The following is a 15,955-nucleotide window of genomic DNA, read 5'->3' as shown; positions in this document are numbered from 1 at the left end:
ATTTATTATTGTTTTATTATGGGGTAGAGGTTTTTATTTTATTATTTTTCTATATTTGATTTGGGATTAATTAATACATTTAAAATATTAGTAGTGTTGCATCAATATCACCTTTTTAAAAAGTTAAAAATAAAAATATAGTTTTATAATTATTATACTACATGAAAAAATATTGTAAATATAAATTGATTTTATTTTTTATAAAAGAATATATAACTAAAAAGTCATCTACATTTATTTTTGTTTTTCTAGAAACACAAAACAAAAAACACAATTATCAAACATGTTTTTATTTTTTAGTTTCTAAAAAATAGAAAATCGAAACAATTATCGAACATATTTTTAGTTTTTAGTGATAGATAAAACTAACATGTAGCGGAAGAAATCAGAATCAATAAGCACTACAATTACACTTAATTTGAATTTATAAAGTATGCTAAAATAGTTTTGCAGAAAAAATGGTTTCATGCTAGAATACCTCTGATGAACAGCCAAAATTCTTCTTCTCCTCTACGAATTTGATCTCCAAAATACCAATAGACCACCACAAGGATCTTCTCTACTATCCTCTAACTTGGAATGGGAGGTGGAATCTCATAATTGAGGTCAATTGTTTGAGAGAAGATAAGGGTTTGGAGAGAATTTTTGAAAAAACAATTTCAGCTTGCATGATTTGATCAGATCTATTTAAACAAGTTAATCATGCAAGCATTTTAATCTCAGCTTAATGACACCTCGCTGATTATAAGTGGGCTAGGTGTTTCAATTGGGTGAAACTACCCCAATTAGAAAGAAAATGTTGGAGTATTCCACTCAAAGTGGAATTTTCCATTTTTAAACTTCAATTTTGAATTTAATTTTAATTTTCACTAAAATCAAACAATTAAAAACAAATATGAATTTTGATTTTCAAAATTTGATTTTTTTTATTTAAATAATTAAATAAATAATTTTAATTAATAATTTAATATCAAATATTAAATTAACCAAACACCTAATTCATACATGAATCCTATTTATACAAACCAATATTTAAATATTTTAATCTCTCCAATTTCGTTTAATTTAAATAAAATTAAACGTTTTAATTATATCGAATATAATTAATCAAACTCTAAATTGAATTTGAACGCTTCAAATTCAAAACCCTAATCCCAAATTTAATTAATCAATATTCGTTAACTACCCAGACATACCATTATAGCTCAATAGTTGCATATATTTCTATCAATCTCCATATATTTCTATCCATTTTAACCATAATTAGTAAGTTGATTCTTCATAGGTCAAGAGCGGGATCTCGTTGTAGATCAGGAATAGGAGAACAACCTATCTGTTAACTAAGTCGAGTAGGAGTGAATGGAGAATATTTTGCCTATATACTAAAATTTGATCATCTTAAGTTAAAGTATTCATATTATAGTCATGGATTCATTTATTGGATTTTTATAACAGATGCAATATCAACAATAATTTATTGAATAAAATACTCAATAATATTTTATCAATATTTACGAACGGCAAGTTTAAGGATATTCCCAACATTTAGTTTTTAAAAAACAGAAAACAAAAGTAGTTACTTATTGTTTGAAAATTGAAAATCAAAAACAAATTTTCAAAAATAAAAACTAAAAATAAAAAACCACCCCTAAATGTTTGGTTTGTTTTGCTATTTTACCTTTTTTAATAAAATATTCATAATATTAGTAAATTGTAATTATATAAAATATACTAAAATTAAATATTTTATAAAAAAAATAATGTGGTGCAATTTAATTTTAAAAAAATTCTTTAATGGCATAAGTGCTATCTATTTCATTTTTCTCATTTTCACTTCATTTTCTTATGTCATTATGTCAAATGAAGTAACATTTGTGCAAAGTGTCACAAAAAGTATAAAACTACATAAAATCATCACTTATGAATTTATAATTGATAATTTTTTTAAAAAAAAAAATCTCTATTAACCCAAATTAACCAATTTTATAATGTAATTTAGAAACAGAAAATAGAATGAAGAACAATAATGAGGCTTTTATAGACAATTTCCATTTTGGTTGATTTACATAATTTAATCATTTTCATTGGATTTGATTCTTTTGACATAATATTCATATGTTAATTTATATCTCAATTACAATGGCTAAAATTTAAAGAAACAAATCCAATAATCTTTTTTTAGAGAAGAAATAATTCAAACGATTTATTTAAATAACTTTAAAGATTTATTTAATAGTTTAATCAATAAAAAATAGAAATGTATACAAATGTAAATATATATAGATTTACACACAAATATAAAAATTTAATCCACGTTGAGTTGAGGCAACTTGCCATTATCGTAATTGGCACTTCCATCACTTGGAGGCAACTGGTTCCCATTTGAAATGCTATCAACTTGTTGTTGGGACATAATTGTATTCATACAAGGCTCTTCAATCTCATGCTATATCAAACACATTAACATAAATTTTATTTATTCATATAAAGATTATTCAACTTTAACCATAATAATACATACTCTATTTAAATTAATTCATAATATAACAGTAAACACAAAATCCAGACTAACATCCTAAATTGAAAATACCCTAAAACATATATAGATAAGTTGGCAGACCAAGGCTGGCGAAACTCATGTCCAATCATTAGCCACCTATGGCTTTAGGAGACCAGTCTAAGTGGATTAGTTGGGACAATGGGCAACCTAATTTTATTTCAGATGACCCATGAGAGTTTAAAGATAACTAAGAAGGCCTGAAGGGACCTAAAGGTAGCTCCAAAAAATTAATGAGAGAGCTTAGAAATAGTTCAAATGACCTATAAGAAAGCTTAGAAGTAATAAAAGGAACCCATGGAGAGTCTAGAGGGATTTCAAAGAAGCCTAAATCTCAAATGACCCATAATGAGCTTTGAGTAGTTATGAGGGAGCCTGGGTAGCTTAGAGGACCTACATGAGGGAGATAGTTTGAAAGAGCCATGGAGGACTAAAGAGTCACATGGAGGACCCATGCATGAAAGATTTAGAGTCACACGGTGGACCCATGGAAGACCTCTATATGATTCATGGAGTACTTCATAGGATCCATGAAGGATCTCATAGAACCTCAAAGTGATTAAATTTGGATCTATCCAAATTCTCAATGAAATCATTGAAGAGTCGATTGGGCAATGCACTTAAAGCATTAATCACAACTTCGCATAGTACTAGTGTAACCATCTAACAAATAATGGTCCAATGGTTTCAGAAATTTAAGAGGGACAATTATGAGCCCAAGCATGAGTTACACATTACTAGTTTATATAAAAAATCAAAGTCATTATTCAAAAGTTTACCTAAAATTCTTTACTATTTCTACTATCAAGTTACTCGCAAATCCAAGATTAACTTAACTTTTGAAATGTGTGTGGCTTGATATCACACCAGAATTCATTTTCCTTTGTCTTACAAGACATTTATGGCTATTTTCTTCTAATAATACAAATATATGGTTGACCCTTTTTCGGCATCAACATGAAGGTTCATAAATGGAAAAAGGTTGATAAATTTGAGGGATAAAACGAACCTTCAAAGTATGAAATGAAGTTTGTGGGATGAAGGAAGAGAGGAGCTGAGTTGTAGTGTAGTTGTGTTGCCAAGGAGAATAACCGTCATCGTTTGGGTTTCCAATGTCACACCCACCAATGTTAATGTTTGTTGCCTGTGACACTTGATCATAAACTGTGCTTGGATATTGACCACTGAAAACCCATATTAATATTAATTAGAACAAAATAGTTGTAATAAACAATAATAATTCTATTTAAGCTCTTTTATAATTTTATTTGCTTTATTTCTTAAATGTATAAAGATCATAAATATAATTAAATATACCTTTGAGGAATCGAGGATGACTCAGATGCAACACAAATTTGAGACGAGTTCTGGCCATTTTCGGGCAACCAATTAGCAACATCGGTTTCAAAGGACGTTGGTATTCCCTCGTGTGAATCCAAATATAGCTATTTACCCAAATAAAATAGCTATTTTACTATAAAAAAAAAAAAAATAGAGATAAGAACAATTGTAAATATAAATAGGTACCTGAATCCCATTGGGATGGTCATAAGGAGATAAGTGGCTACTTAATAGATCTTTCTGAAGGAAGAAAAATATTGTAAATTCAAAATTTTAATATATGAAAAATAAAATTGTATACCATATGAATTTAAAATGTAAAATTGTACCTTCCTTTGGGTGATCCTTGCCAAGGTGTCCAACAGGTTCTTCTCACAAGAATCTATTTCACCATTTGATGTGAATGAAAGAGGATCAGGTTCATATAACCTTTTGTATAAAAAGAGAAAATACAATTGTTAATTTAATTTAAATTTATGAAATTCAATTATTTATTACTCATTTTGCCAATGTTTTGTTCTTAATTTGTTGGTTTAACATGATAAGGGGTTGAGGTGTATGCAAACTTTATAAACAAAAATAAATACAAAAAAAAGTAAAGTTTACGTGTATAACTTCTTCAAATATTGGATTAATAAAATTGATCCAATTTTCAAAGAAAAATCTTAATTGATTTATTTATGAAAGCTTAAAGATTTAATTGATAAAATTATAAGTTTCATGTAATGTTATTATGTTAGTGGAGATAGAGTAAATTGAGATAAGTTTATAGTTTAAATTAATATAGTTATTACTTCAGGATTTAAATTGAAATAAACCCTAATCGATATTTTCCCTCACAATAATAATGACCAAAACAAAATGCTATTATCTTTGAATAATTTTTTAAGGAGTACTTAAAAAGAAGAAGAAGAAGAAAAAAACCTTAATTGTTGCTCTGCATGTTGAAGCTCATGTCTCAATGTACCAACCTCTTGTTGAAGCTCCTATGGAATATGAAAGTCTTATTAATAGTACACATATCATCTATAGAAATAGAATTATATGTCAAAATTATTGTCAATTTTTACATTGAATTTCAATTTTCTTACTTGATATAAAATTTTCTTAAATATTCTTCTTTAAAAACGATTAATTAATTTCATCTTTTATAATATTAAGCTTCTTATGCTCTTAATTTAAGTAAATATTAAAAAATTTAAATGAGTGATGCCATGGCATTGTTTTTATTTTGAAATTACTTGATATTTTTATTTAATAAAAAATTGTTAATAAAATCAAAATTAAACACATCAACTAACAAAATCATAATATATAATTTAGGCATCGTTGGGTAACCATTTCGTTTTTTGTTTTGAGTCTTTAAAAATTAACCCTATTTTTCCCCAATTTCTTACCATGATTTGCTTTTAAGTGCAAGAGTTGAATACTTAACCAAATTCTAAAAACAAAAACAAGTTTTAAAACTATTTTTTTAGTTTTCAAAAGTGCCTTGGTTCTTGAAAATATTAGTAAAAAGTAGATAACAAAACATAAAATTTAGAATAGAAGAGAGTGTTTATAGACTTAATATACAAAACAAAACGATACCAATCAGAACCATACAAATCACAGTAGATAATGTGGTAGAAAATGAACTGATTAAAATAATTATTATATTAACAAATCATCATTTTCTCTAAAATATTATTTTTTACTATTTATATGGTGCAAACGGAATAATTCTTGAATTATATGATTACCTCAATATTGGAGTTGCTTGATGTAGGACTGTTTATGGACAAATACAAGTAAGAACAAGACCAAATAATAATAATAATAAGAAGAAGAAGAAGAATAATAATAATAATAATAATAATAATAATAAATAAAAAAAACTTGTTGAAATTAAATAGGGACGAGATTGTTTTATACTTGACAAGTTGAAGTGCGATCTCGTTCTCTGTCTTCAAATTATTTAGTGTCCCAAGTAAAAACTGCATAAAAAATTGTTAAATTCAAAATAATCATTAAATAATAGACTTATCAAGTTTAAATGTTATTTGGTACGTAACCTTTATCGTGTCGTCTAATGTCTATTTAAATTTTAAATTCATATTTTGAAGAACTATGAATTGAGATAATAATAGTTGTATTAAAAAAGAGCCAACCTGGACATAATTCAACGGGTACTCTCGATCAAGAAGTTGGAGGATTGAATCCTCCACCTCAATCTTTATTTTAAATCAATTGTACTGTGAAGAAGTAAATAGTTGAACAAAATAAAATTGTACAATCTATAATAGAGAATTTGATACATTACAATATTAGGATATATCGTATATACAATTTGTTTTATCACATTGTCATATCATCTAACATTTATGCAATAAACATGTCATATAATCATATAAGGGTAGAATCCAAAAATTTCAAATTGTACTTTCAAATTTTAGTTAACACTTTAATTTTCAGATGTTATTAGTCAAAGTTATAGCAATTTATTTTGGACTTAGATAAACATGGATAAATTTACCCACTTTACCTCACACACTAATTTTAACAATAAGCACAATAAAATCTCTAAATGATCACTAAATTTTACAAAATTAAATTTTGATCAAACAATATCTGAATCATATCTCTTTCAAAATTCACAAATTTTGATTAAAAACTTTTTAACTAAAATATCGCGTTTTTCTTTCCAGTTCCTATGAATTTCATGCATAAATATGTGAATATTATTTAACAACTCTCAAAGAAAATTTATTAAAGGAGAGAATTAATTTGTATGCAATTTAGATTTTGTTTCTATTTTTATATTTGATAATAGATTTTGAGAACAGCATTTACATGTTTTTTTTATTAATCTAAAATTTAAAATACTGAACAAGATTAAAAAAATTGATATATAAATATAATATTTGTGTATGTTATAAACTCGTTTTATTATTATTATTATTACTATTAGAGAATTTCACAGTTTCACAAACAAGAACAAATTTAACATAATATATTATCAATTATATAATATTATATAATTATATAATTTAGAAATCTTTAAACATAAATCACATCCATTATAAGTAATTAATAATAATAGAGAGTGAACTAAATATTTAGTTTGTAACTAAACTTTTAAAAAATGAGATTTATTTTCTAAAACCCAAACTCGATTTTTCAAGCAAGAAACAGAATCTAAATGGAACAGTATTATACAAAATGCTCATCCTGGTTTTGCTGTCATGTGGAACAGTTATTATTTTCAAGAAATAACAAAACGTGGCTAATGAAATTTCCTAGTCAATTTCAGAAATTGATGGTGAAGAAGAATAAAATCAAATTACTGACATTGATTTGAATCATCATCTTGCCCTGAACAGTAAACTATTGAGTATAAATTTCAATGAAAGTAGAAAATAGAGTCAAATATGCAAGCTCAAATGATTACATGAAGGTGGTGAAAATATAGGCTTGTATCTCGATTCAATTTCATCTATGAGATCCAAAATGCTAAAGGGTTAGTCAGTTCTCAAATTACGATATTGAAAAGGCTTTCCTTGATTACTTCAATGAGATTTATAGAGGTGCATCATAGTGCATTTGGATGGTTGAAAATTTAAATTGGATACCAATTACAGATAATCAAGTCCATGATCACATTCTTCCATTCTCTATAACTAAAATTCTTGGCTGGGTAGTAACAAGACGCTGAGGTATGATGGTTTCACGATTGAATTCAAAAGTATTGGAACATCTTCAAAGACGACATTATAAACCAAAATTTTGGCCAAAGGCAGCCTCAGCATTGAAAAGATCAAGACTACAAACATCACCCCATTGGATTTGGAGATATCTATCTTATTGAGAAGGATTGCTTAGGGAAGAATTTCATTGATTCTAAGTATTATGGTAACAATCGGGCCTCCATTCCATCTATTTACAATCAAAATAGTTCCAAATCTCCCCTGGTTTTACATTGCCAAGATCCAAAAAGTCTTGGAGTAATATCATTGCAGCCACTTTATGATGTATTTGGCTCAAAAGAAATATAAATCTGACCTCTTTTGTAATTATGATATATCTATTATAGTCTTCAATCAGATATTGTAAAAACTAATATTTGATTGAATAAATTCTTGTGTATAACTTGAGATTTACATAGGGAATTTATAGAAAAGACGATAACCTGATAACTCAATTATAGCCTAAATACATAAATTAAGACCTAAATATCTCAGCACCCTCCCTTAAACTCAAGGTGATAGAAACAACTTGAGTTTGTAAGTGGATAAATTGAAACAATTGGATGACAGAAACTAAAGAAGCAATTTTGAATCAAAACAAGATAGATCTGGGCGAGAAGCAGAAACCCATGAAGAACTGGAACACAGAGAACTTTTAGGCTGGAAACAAAGACCTTTATAAAGATCTAAAACAAAACCCACGAACTTCTAAGCTGAAAACAGAGATCTACAAATGCTAGATTTAAAAATGGAACAGAACATAGTTGAAACTCATTAACAAAAACAAACCAAAACTAGGCTTGACTGAACCAAACCAAAACTAGGCTTGTTAGAAGCAAAGCATCGAGTAAGTTTGGATTCTGTTTAGCGACAGATATGGGCGAGCATCCAGTGTCGAGCATCCAGTGTCGAGCATCGAGTGGGTGAGCATCGAGTAGGGGAGCATCGAGTGGGCAATCGAGGATTGAGTTCTGGACCGAATCGAGTTATTCATAGTGGGGATCATCGAGTGGATTTTGTTTTGCAACAGATCTGGGGGCATCGAGTGGGGAGATCTGAGATGCAAAAGAGAGGCTGAGCAATGACAGATTTGGGTATATGTGAAGTGAATCGGAGATGGATTAGTGCGTGGATCTACCTCCGTCGATCGCCGTCAACGGAGGCAAAGATGGAACAACAACGACGACTGAAGAATAGAAAACTTTAGAGATTGGGCTCTGATACCATGTGGAAACTGATATTTGACTGAATAAATTATTGTGTATAAATTGAGATTTACATAGGAAATTTATAGAAAGTTGAATAATCTAACTATAGCCAGATAACTCAATTATAACCTAAATACATAAATTAAGGCCTAAATATCTCAATAGATACATTTTTTCTAGCCTTCATGATTTCTCTTTTAGATTGAATTATTCTTTAGTTCTCTGTGTATTTATTGAATCTTATTTCCTTTTTGGATGAATGTATCATACTGGACTTTGGGTATGATGACATGAGGATGCTAAGGAGATGTGTTAGCCTATTTGACATGTCTTTGTGCAATCCTCACTTCTATTAAATTGTTGAAAAAAAATTATAATAATAAAAAGAAGTACGTCCCTCTTTATAGGGTTCATAGTGTGCCGTGTGTGTATCTATATATAAACTAAAAAAGAAAATTTCTAATTCTCAAAAAAATACTTTTTTTTGAGAAAAGACGAAAATGGAAACTCAAAATACAGTAAACAAATATATATTTTAACGTAAAAAGAAAAATAACGATCGAGTTCGAAACATAAAACATAAATACCTCTTTATTATGAACAACGCTGCAACCACATATTGGAAAAAAGAACAAAAAAAAAAACGAAATCCTTAGAAAAATCAACCAAGAAGAAACAATGAATTAAAAGAAAAATGAATATACCTTCCTCTATCATGATCAGGCAAATTTATGTAACGAGCAAGCACATCCTCAATTCTGAAAATGAAATAATAATAATAATAATAATAAAAATTAAAAAGAGAATTAAAGGAAATGAAAAAAATGAAAGGAAATACCTGCGGCGGCCGGAGAACTGGCTGAGGCGGCCGGAAGGGGAGAACATAATAAGAGCGATATCAATATCGCAAAGAACAGAGAGTTCATAAGCTTTTTTTATGAGTCCATTTCTTCGTTTGGAGAAAGTGACTTGTCGATTCGTAGTATTTTCAATTCTCTTGATTTGCAATTTAACTCTCCCCATCATGAATTAACCATTGGATTAATTTGTGAGTTAGAGTTAATTATGAATGAAGATCAAACCCTTAATTAATTAACCCTCTTCACCTTGAATAGTGGAACCGCTTCTTTTTCCTGCCAATTTCAAACCACACACTTTTTTCAAATTAATTTACTTTAACCTCTCATTTTTTTCGACAATTTCATTGGAATTACCTGAATTCTAGTTCATTTTCTTTCCTTTTTTTTTCCCTTGCTGCGGAGAAGAAGAAAGACATCGCGAGGGAGAAAGAAAAAAATCGCAAACGAGCAAAAAAAAAAAATCATGACAGATCTCGATTTTACCCATATATCGATAAAATATCATCATCCATAGATTTAACTTAAATTAATAATTAAATTATTTATATAGATAGATTATATTCTTTTAGGAAAAAAAAAATCCGTCCTAGTTTTTTATCTAGTTTCTGTTGGGTCAATTTTGAAAGATTACATTTATAACCTAAGGTTTGAGTATAATGTGGGATCAAACGAAAACTAAACATAAATAGCTAGGATACTTGGGAAAATATTTATTAGTTATTGGTAATTGTTAAAAATTGGTTTTTTATTTTTATTAAGGAAGAATATCATATATGTTGTACCATGTATAAAAAAGGGTATGAGAGGTCAATGTGAGCCTAACTTATTTGAATCTCTCCATCGTCTATTGTGATTTAAAAATATTTTTAAAAAATTATGAAGAGAGAATCTTTACATATATTTATTTTGCTATCAACTTTTAAGTATTAGCCATTAATACAGTTCAAAGAGGGGAGAATCTCTAATAGGTGTTTGGCTCATCAATATGAGTTAGGTTGAGTTGAACTACCAATTCAATGTTTGACCCACTAATTCGAAATGTTGATGGAGTTAAGTTATATTGGTTATTTTTACAACTCGACCCAAAACCCATTCTCCCTTCCAATGACTACACCTGTCAATTACTATCACTGCCTCACTTTGGCGACATACTTCGACGACCACGGCCTTGACAAAATTTTCAACAATGACCATCTCCAATGATGGTCACAAAACTCCGACAATCACCTCAGCGATCAACTTTGACCACCAACTTTGTCCATCATCTTCGTCAATTGACTCTAATTTAAGTGAAGACCACCTACAATTAGCAACTATAGGACTACCTCAGCCTGCTAACTCTAGATCAACTTCGATGACCACCAATTCTAGTGAACTCACATCTGACAAAAATTTCAACAAAGACCACTACCAATGATCAACATTCACAAGTATCACCTCAATGGACAACTCCAACAATCACCTCAGACAACCAACTCCATCAATCATCTCTCTATGTATTAGTTTCTAATTTTTTTCAAAAACTGATTTTTTTTCATGTTAATTTCATTTTTTATCATATGTCATAATATATGTTTTGGTTGAAACTATCGATGCAATATCGATATCAATATATATCTCAAATTTACACCTATTGTAAATCATGGATATCTATTGAAATTTAGAAATACAATGATCGAATATAAGCATTACATTCGTATTGTAACGGCCGAATGTTTTACTTTTCTAAATATAAAAAATAAAAGCAAAACCTGAGTGAAAAACAAGGTAGTTTTGAAAGATTTTTGGACTTAATCTCAAGATTCACCTGCCAATTGTTGCACCGTATTATTAGGAGGCAATATACCCAACAAAAGGGGATGAATTGTTGTTTAATTTTGAGAGAAATTGTATGTTTTGAAACAGATTTTAATTCTAAAAAACCAGTCAAAAGTACCATTGCCAATTGGAAGGTGTTAAAAAAAAAGGACTGAGCATAGTTGGTTAAATAGTACCGTGTCAAAAAGAAAAAAAAAAATCTAAAGAAACAAGAGTACTATGGTAGATATAAGACCATATCACTTTATTAGATCATAAAAACCAATTCGACAAAGCATCATGGGAGCTTATTGCGTATACAACCATAGAATCCATGAAAAAAGGTCATAACCATAGAAGAAATGATGTCGATTATCAAAGAACTAATTATACCAAGTCTACCAAGAAGCATCTAAGATAGAGGGGTGGAATTTAAACAACACTCACCGACCCATGTGAAAAACATAAACCTCTGTAAAAGAATTCGAAAAAGGGAGGAAAGAAAGCACTTTAAGTTAAACCATACAGCGACTATGAAGATCGATTTAGTGAACGTATTCCATTCAAAATTATCTGCAAATATAATCAATAATTAGGCAGAGTTATCACAATTTCTGTACTACCAAAAGGCCATTAGAGTGAACAAGTAGAAGAGATTTTTGTTGTTCATGTGAGTTGTTTTCGGAGGAGTAAGAACATGTTTTGATCCACCCTGAATTTGGCACAGTGAATTGGATCTCCCTTCAACAACATTTGGAGTCCACCAAAAGATGCATAAACCTCCCTGCGTATGCAACCATTGCAACCAAACATCAGAGCCGAGACATCTAATACATTTTATTAACTGAGTTGCAAACGCTTCATATGACCACATTAGTGGTAACTACTAATGCTAGAAAGAGTAAATGGGGATGTAGCCCCCTAAGAATTGGTTACTGAAGTCACGTGCCCCGTGCACGTATATCTTGTAGGGGAATCGCAAAAGCATGAGTAGGAGATCACCAGGCATGTTATATACAAAGTTGTGTGCAAGAAGAGGTTACCAACCCTCTCGGATTGGTCAGGGTACTTGTTTTGTTCTTAGGAGATTTGACAAGAAAATGGCAGATTTGAATTGTTGCAGAAAATTATGAGAATGTAAGTTGACTTACACTTTCAAGTCTGAACCTGAACCATCATCTGAAAGCTTGTATATTTTACCATGCATAATGTACTCAAATTTATCTGCGAGAGATTTCTTCCCTTCCTGCCAAAAATTAAGTTTAGTTGAAGGAAATTACTACTACTAAAAATTTCAATAATGTTCGCAACCTTGACAGCTAAAGTAAACCAGGTTTGTCAAAGTTTCTCTTGTTAGCATTGTGTTAAAAGTGTATCCTCTGCATTTCTCATGCTAACGAACATTTACATAAAAAAAGGACTCTTTGTTTCTATAAAAAATAAAGTTGTTCGTTTATCATCATTGTTTTGATTTTTACCATATGAAAAGTCTGTACAAAGTTACAAGCCTAAAAAATAAATAAATAGCATACATATTTTCTTCATAAGAAATCAATAAAATGAAAGGACAAAAGGGTATGGAAAACAAAAATCAACGGTCCAACATAAGTAATAATACAGCAGCGAAGAGACCAAAATAAAAGAAAATTACGACAGTTCTTTTCCAAAAGTTAAACAAGCATGCCTACAGAGAGGTATTGAAATGCAACTCACTTGACAGTTCAAAACCACCTCCCGTGACTTCTCTATATCTCTAAGAACTCCAATTTCTTTTGAGCCATAGAGGCAATGAGGTAGACTAAAACAAAGACCTCCTCCGAAAATATTGATTCTAGAAGACACTCAAAAAACCTGAAGGATTCTATTGAGATTGATAAGATACTCCAAGGGAAGTTGGAACACCAGGCAAGCATCTTCAATACTTAACCAATCTATGCCATGCATCACAAGTCTTAACTCACCTAATGGATACTTGCCCTGCAGTTCGGTGACCCTTTTTTCTAGTTTTCTTTACACTCCTAGGTAAAATCCTCCTCCAAATTTTCAGTCTCAGAGAAAGCTTGTGGAGTTATTATTGCTTTCTTTTGAAATTTTTATGATATATTTAACATTTCTACTTATAAAAAAATAGATATGAATGCAGGTACCAGCAGCAAAGTGTTTTCTCTGGTCTTTTAAACAATACAAACAGAAAACAAATGACTCGAGAGCTCCAGCAATGAGATTCAAGGAAACAATGGGAGGGATTACCTGACCCGTATAGCTAGTAACAGGAGCTCCATCATAGTTCAGCGTGGGAGATAATACCATCAGAATCTTCTCACCTTCATCAATTGGATATATCTCTGTGTTTACATCCAGCAGCATATACATGGAAAGCTTCTCACTCCGTGCTTCAATTCTAGAAACTAAAATAAAAATTTCATGCAGTAAATATACATTGTCTAAAATCATTCACACCAAAATCAAGACAATGCAGAAGTTTCAAGTCCACAAAGAAGACTCAGAAAGTTCAAAGACCAGAAACTTAGAACTAAAAGAATGAGAGAGCATTAAGAAGCTTGAGGAAAGTACCTTTATCATACTTTTTACCATCTGGGTTGACACACTTGACCATGAAAATATCATCAAATAGAAGCTCCGCCATGTTTATGGAGAATTTATTTCTCAAAATGCAAATCTGAGTGGGTAGGAAAGCAAATATATATATATATTAAATATGGGAAGAAAAGCCAGAGAAAGAAAGCACCAAGTACAATTTGAGCAGAATAAGCATGCAAAAGTATAGGGGTTGGAGAAACTATTTGAATTGGGAATTAAAAAAACTCACTTGGCAGAAATACGAATACAGTATAAACTTCATAAGAGCTAATTTAAAGTTCGAACCCCTAAATCAACCAATACAAGAACTTCAAGTCTGTTTAGGACCAGATTCTATTGAACAATGAAACTTAAAAAACAAGGCAATATTCAAAGAGACTAAAGAACACAGATGATCAAAGGCAATAAATCAAAAGGCAGAGCACAGTGGCAGTTCAAAAAGTCATAATTTGCCGCAGGGTTAATTAGACAAGTCCTAATTTGAGTTTTTCAAGTGAGAAGAGGACATAGATGAAGATTGATCGAATACCTAACAACAAGATAGAAGAAAATCAATGCAAACAACTAGGACGGAGGCGGCGCCGGAACGAGCAGAAGAAAGACGTCGGCGACACTGAGCTACTAAAACGAAGGAGGTGTTAGAACACGTGAGAGTGAGAAGAAGATGAAAGGGTTTAGGGTTTACTTGTTCCTGTGTTCTTTCTTTTACATATCCTTCAATCACACAAATCGCTTTTTAGTTTATGGAAATTAATCCAGGTGACACTAGTCTCACCTCTAATTTTTTAATCAGTCTAAAAATATTTAACATAGCGGTGAAATAGGTTTAATTTTAAAAAATCGTGCACTAAACATGAAATAGTTATCAAATTGAATTTAAAAATATTTTTTTAAAAAAATAAAAATTATGATAAATATCAATTTATACCGAGAACTCTAAGGGTTGATCAATTTAAACCTTAAATTATAGATGCATCAATTTAAATCAAACTAATAGTTGTATTAATTTAAACTTAAACTTTGGCTTAGTATCATTTAAACCTCAAACTGATATTGTATCAATTTAAATCTCAAACTTTCATAATTATATCAATTTAAACCTTAAATTTTCATAAGTGTATCCAAATAAAATGTAATGGAGGATTTAAATTGATTGTATGTTTGAGAGTAATTTTTAAATCATCAGAATCACTTTTGTCTTTTTTTAAAATTATTCCAAAATATGATTTTAATCACTAAAAAACTTAATTTAATATTAAAGTTTATATTTATAAATGCAATTTTTATATCATCGAAAATAGTTTTGAAGTATTAAAAACATGTTTCATAGTTATTTTAAAAATGATAAAAATAATTTTAGTTATTCGAGAATCACTCCCGAACATGTCCTCATTTATGAAACTTCAAAGTTTAAATTGATACATTTATAAAATTTCATAATTTAAATTAATTAATCATTAGTTCGGGTTTAAATCGAAATATTTATGAAAAATTATGATTTAAATAAATATAATTATTAATTTAAGATTTAAATTAGTACAACCCAAAATTGAAGATGTAAATTGATATTTCTCCAAAATTATTCTATAGTAACTTGTGATTTTGGCACTTTACTTATACCGAGGATGGTTTGGTGCAATCTACACCTAAATATTTTTCTTTTATTTTTTATATTATTTTGCTAGGTGGGTAGATTCATTTGGGAAAATTAAAAGGATATTGTCCTTTTAGAAACTATTTAGGAAAATATTGTTGTTTTCAAACTATTTGTAAAAATATTGTTGTTTTTTTTTTTTAAATAAGTCGAGGATTCAAAATTCGACCTAGATAGGTCGAATTTTGAACCCTCGACCTTCCTTTCACTTG

The 15,955-nt window shown here is 29.5% G+C and overlaps 2 protein-coding genes across 2 annotated transcripts; both read right to left on the bottom strand.

Moving 5' to 3' along the window:
- Nucleotides 1-2,305: 2,305 nt before the first annotated feature.
- LOC120074340 (agamous-like MADS-box protein AGL104) lies at nucleotides 2,306-9,854 on the bottom strand. Its single transcript, XM_039027436.1, has 11 exons — nucleotides 9,670-9,854; nucleotides 9,536-9,589; nucleotides 9,419-9,437; nucleotides 5,813-5,874; nucleotides 5,641-5,668; nucleotides 4,823-4,884; nucleotides 4,228-4,327; nucleotides 4,085-4,138; nucleotides 3,875-4,002; nucleotides 3,567-3,741; nucleotides 2,306-2,446 (listed from the first exon to the last, which is right to left on the bottom strand). Exons 1-11 carry the CDS (start codon nucleotides 9,852-9,854, stop codon nucleotides 2,306-2,308), a joined length of 1,008 nt encoding a protein of 335 aa, XP_038883364.1.
- Nucleotides 9,855-11,997: 2,143 nt separating this feature from the next.
- LOC120088214 (DNA-directed RNA polymerases II, IV and V subunit 8B-like) lies at nucleotides 11,998-14,810 on the bottom strand. The gene is made up of 5 exons (XM_039045358.1): nucleotides 14,619-14,810; nucleotides 14,063-14,168; nucleotides 13,739-13,896; nucleotides 12,640-12,734; nucleotides 11,998-12,272 (listed from the first exon to the last, which is right to left on the bottom strand). The coding sequence occupies exons 2-5, from the start codon at nucleotides 14,133-14,135 to the stop codon at nucleotides 12,155-12,157; spliced, it is 444 nt and encodes a 147-aa protein (XP_038901286.1). The 5' UTR covers nucleotides 14,136-14,168; nucleotides 14,619-14,810; the 3' UTR covers nucleotides 11,998-12,154.
- Nucleotides 14,811-15,955: the final 1,145 nt, after the last annotated feature.

Source organism: Benincasa hispida, chromosome 1, assembly GCF_009727055.1.
Source record: "Benincasa hispida cultivar B227 chromosome 1, ASM972705v1, whole genome shotgun sequence".
NCBI lineage: Eukaryota > Viridiplantae > Streptophyta > Magnoliopsida > Cucurbitales > Cucurbitaceae > Benincasa > Benincasa hispida.
This window is presented reverse-complemented; position numbering and strand designations above follow the sequence as displayed.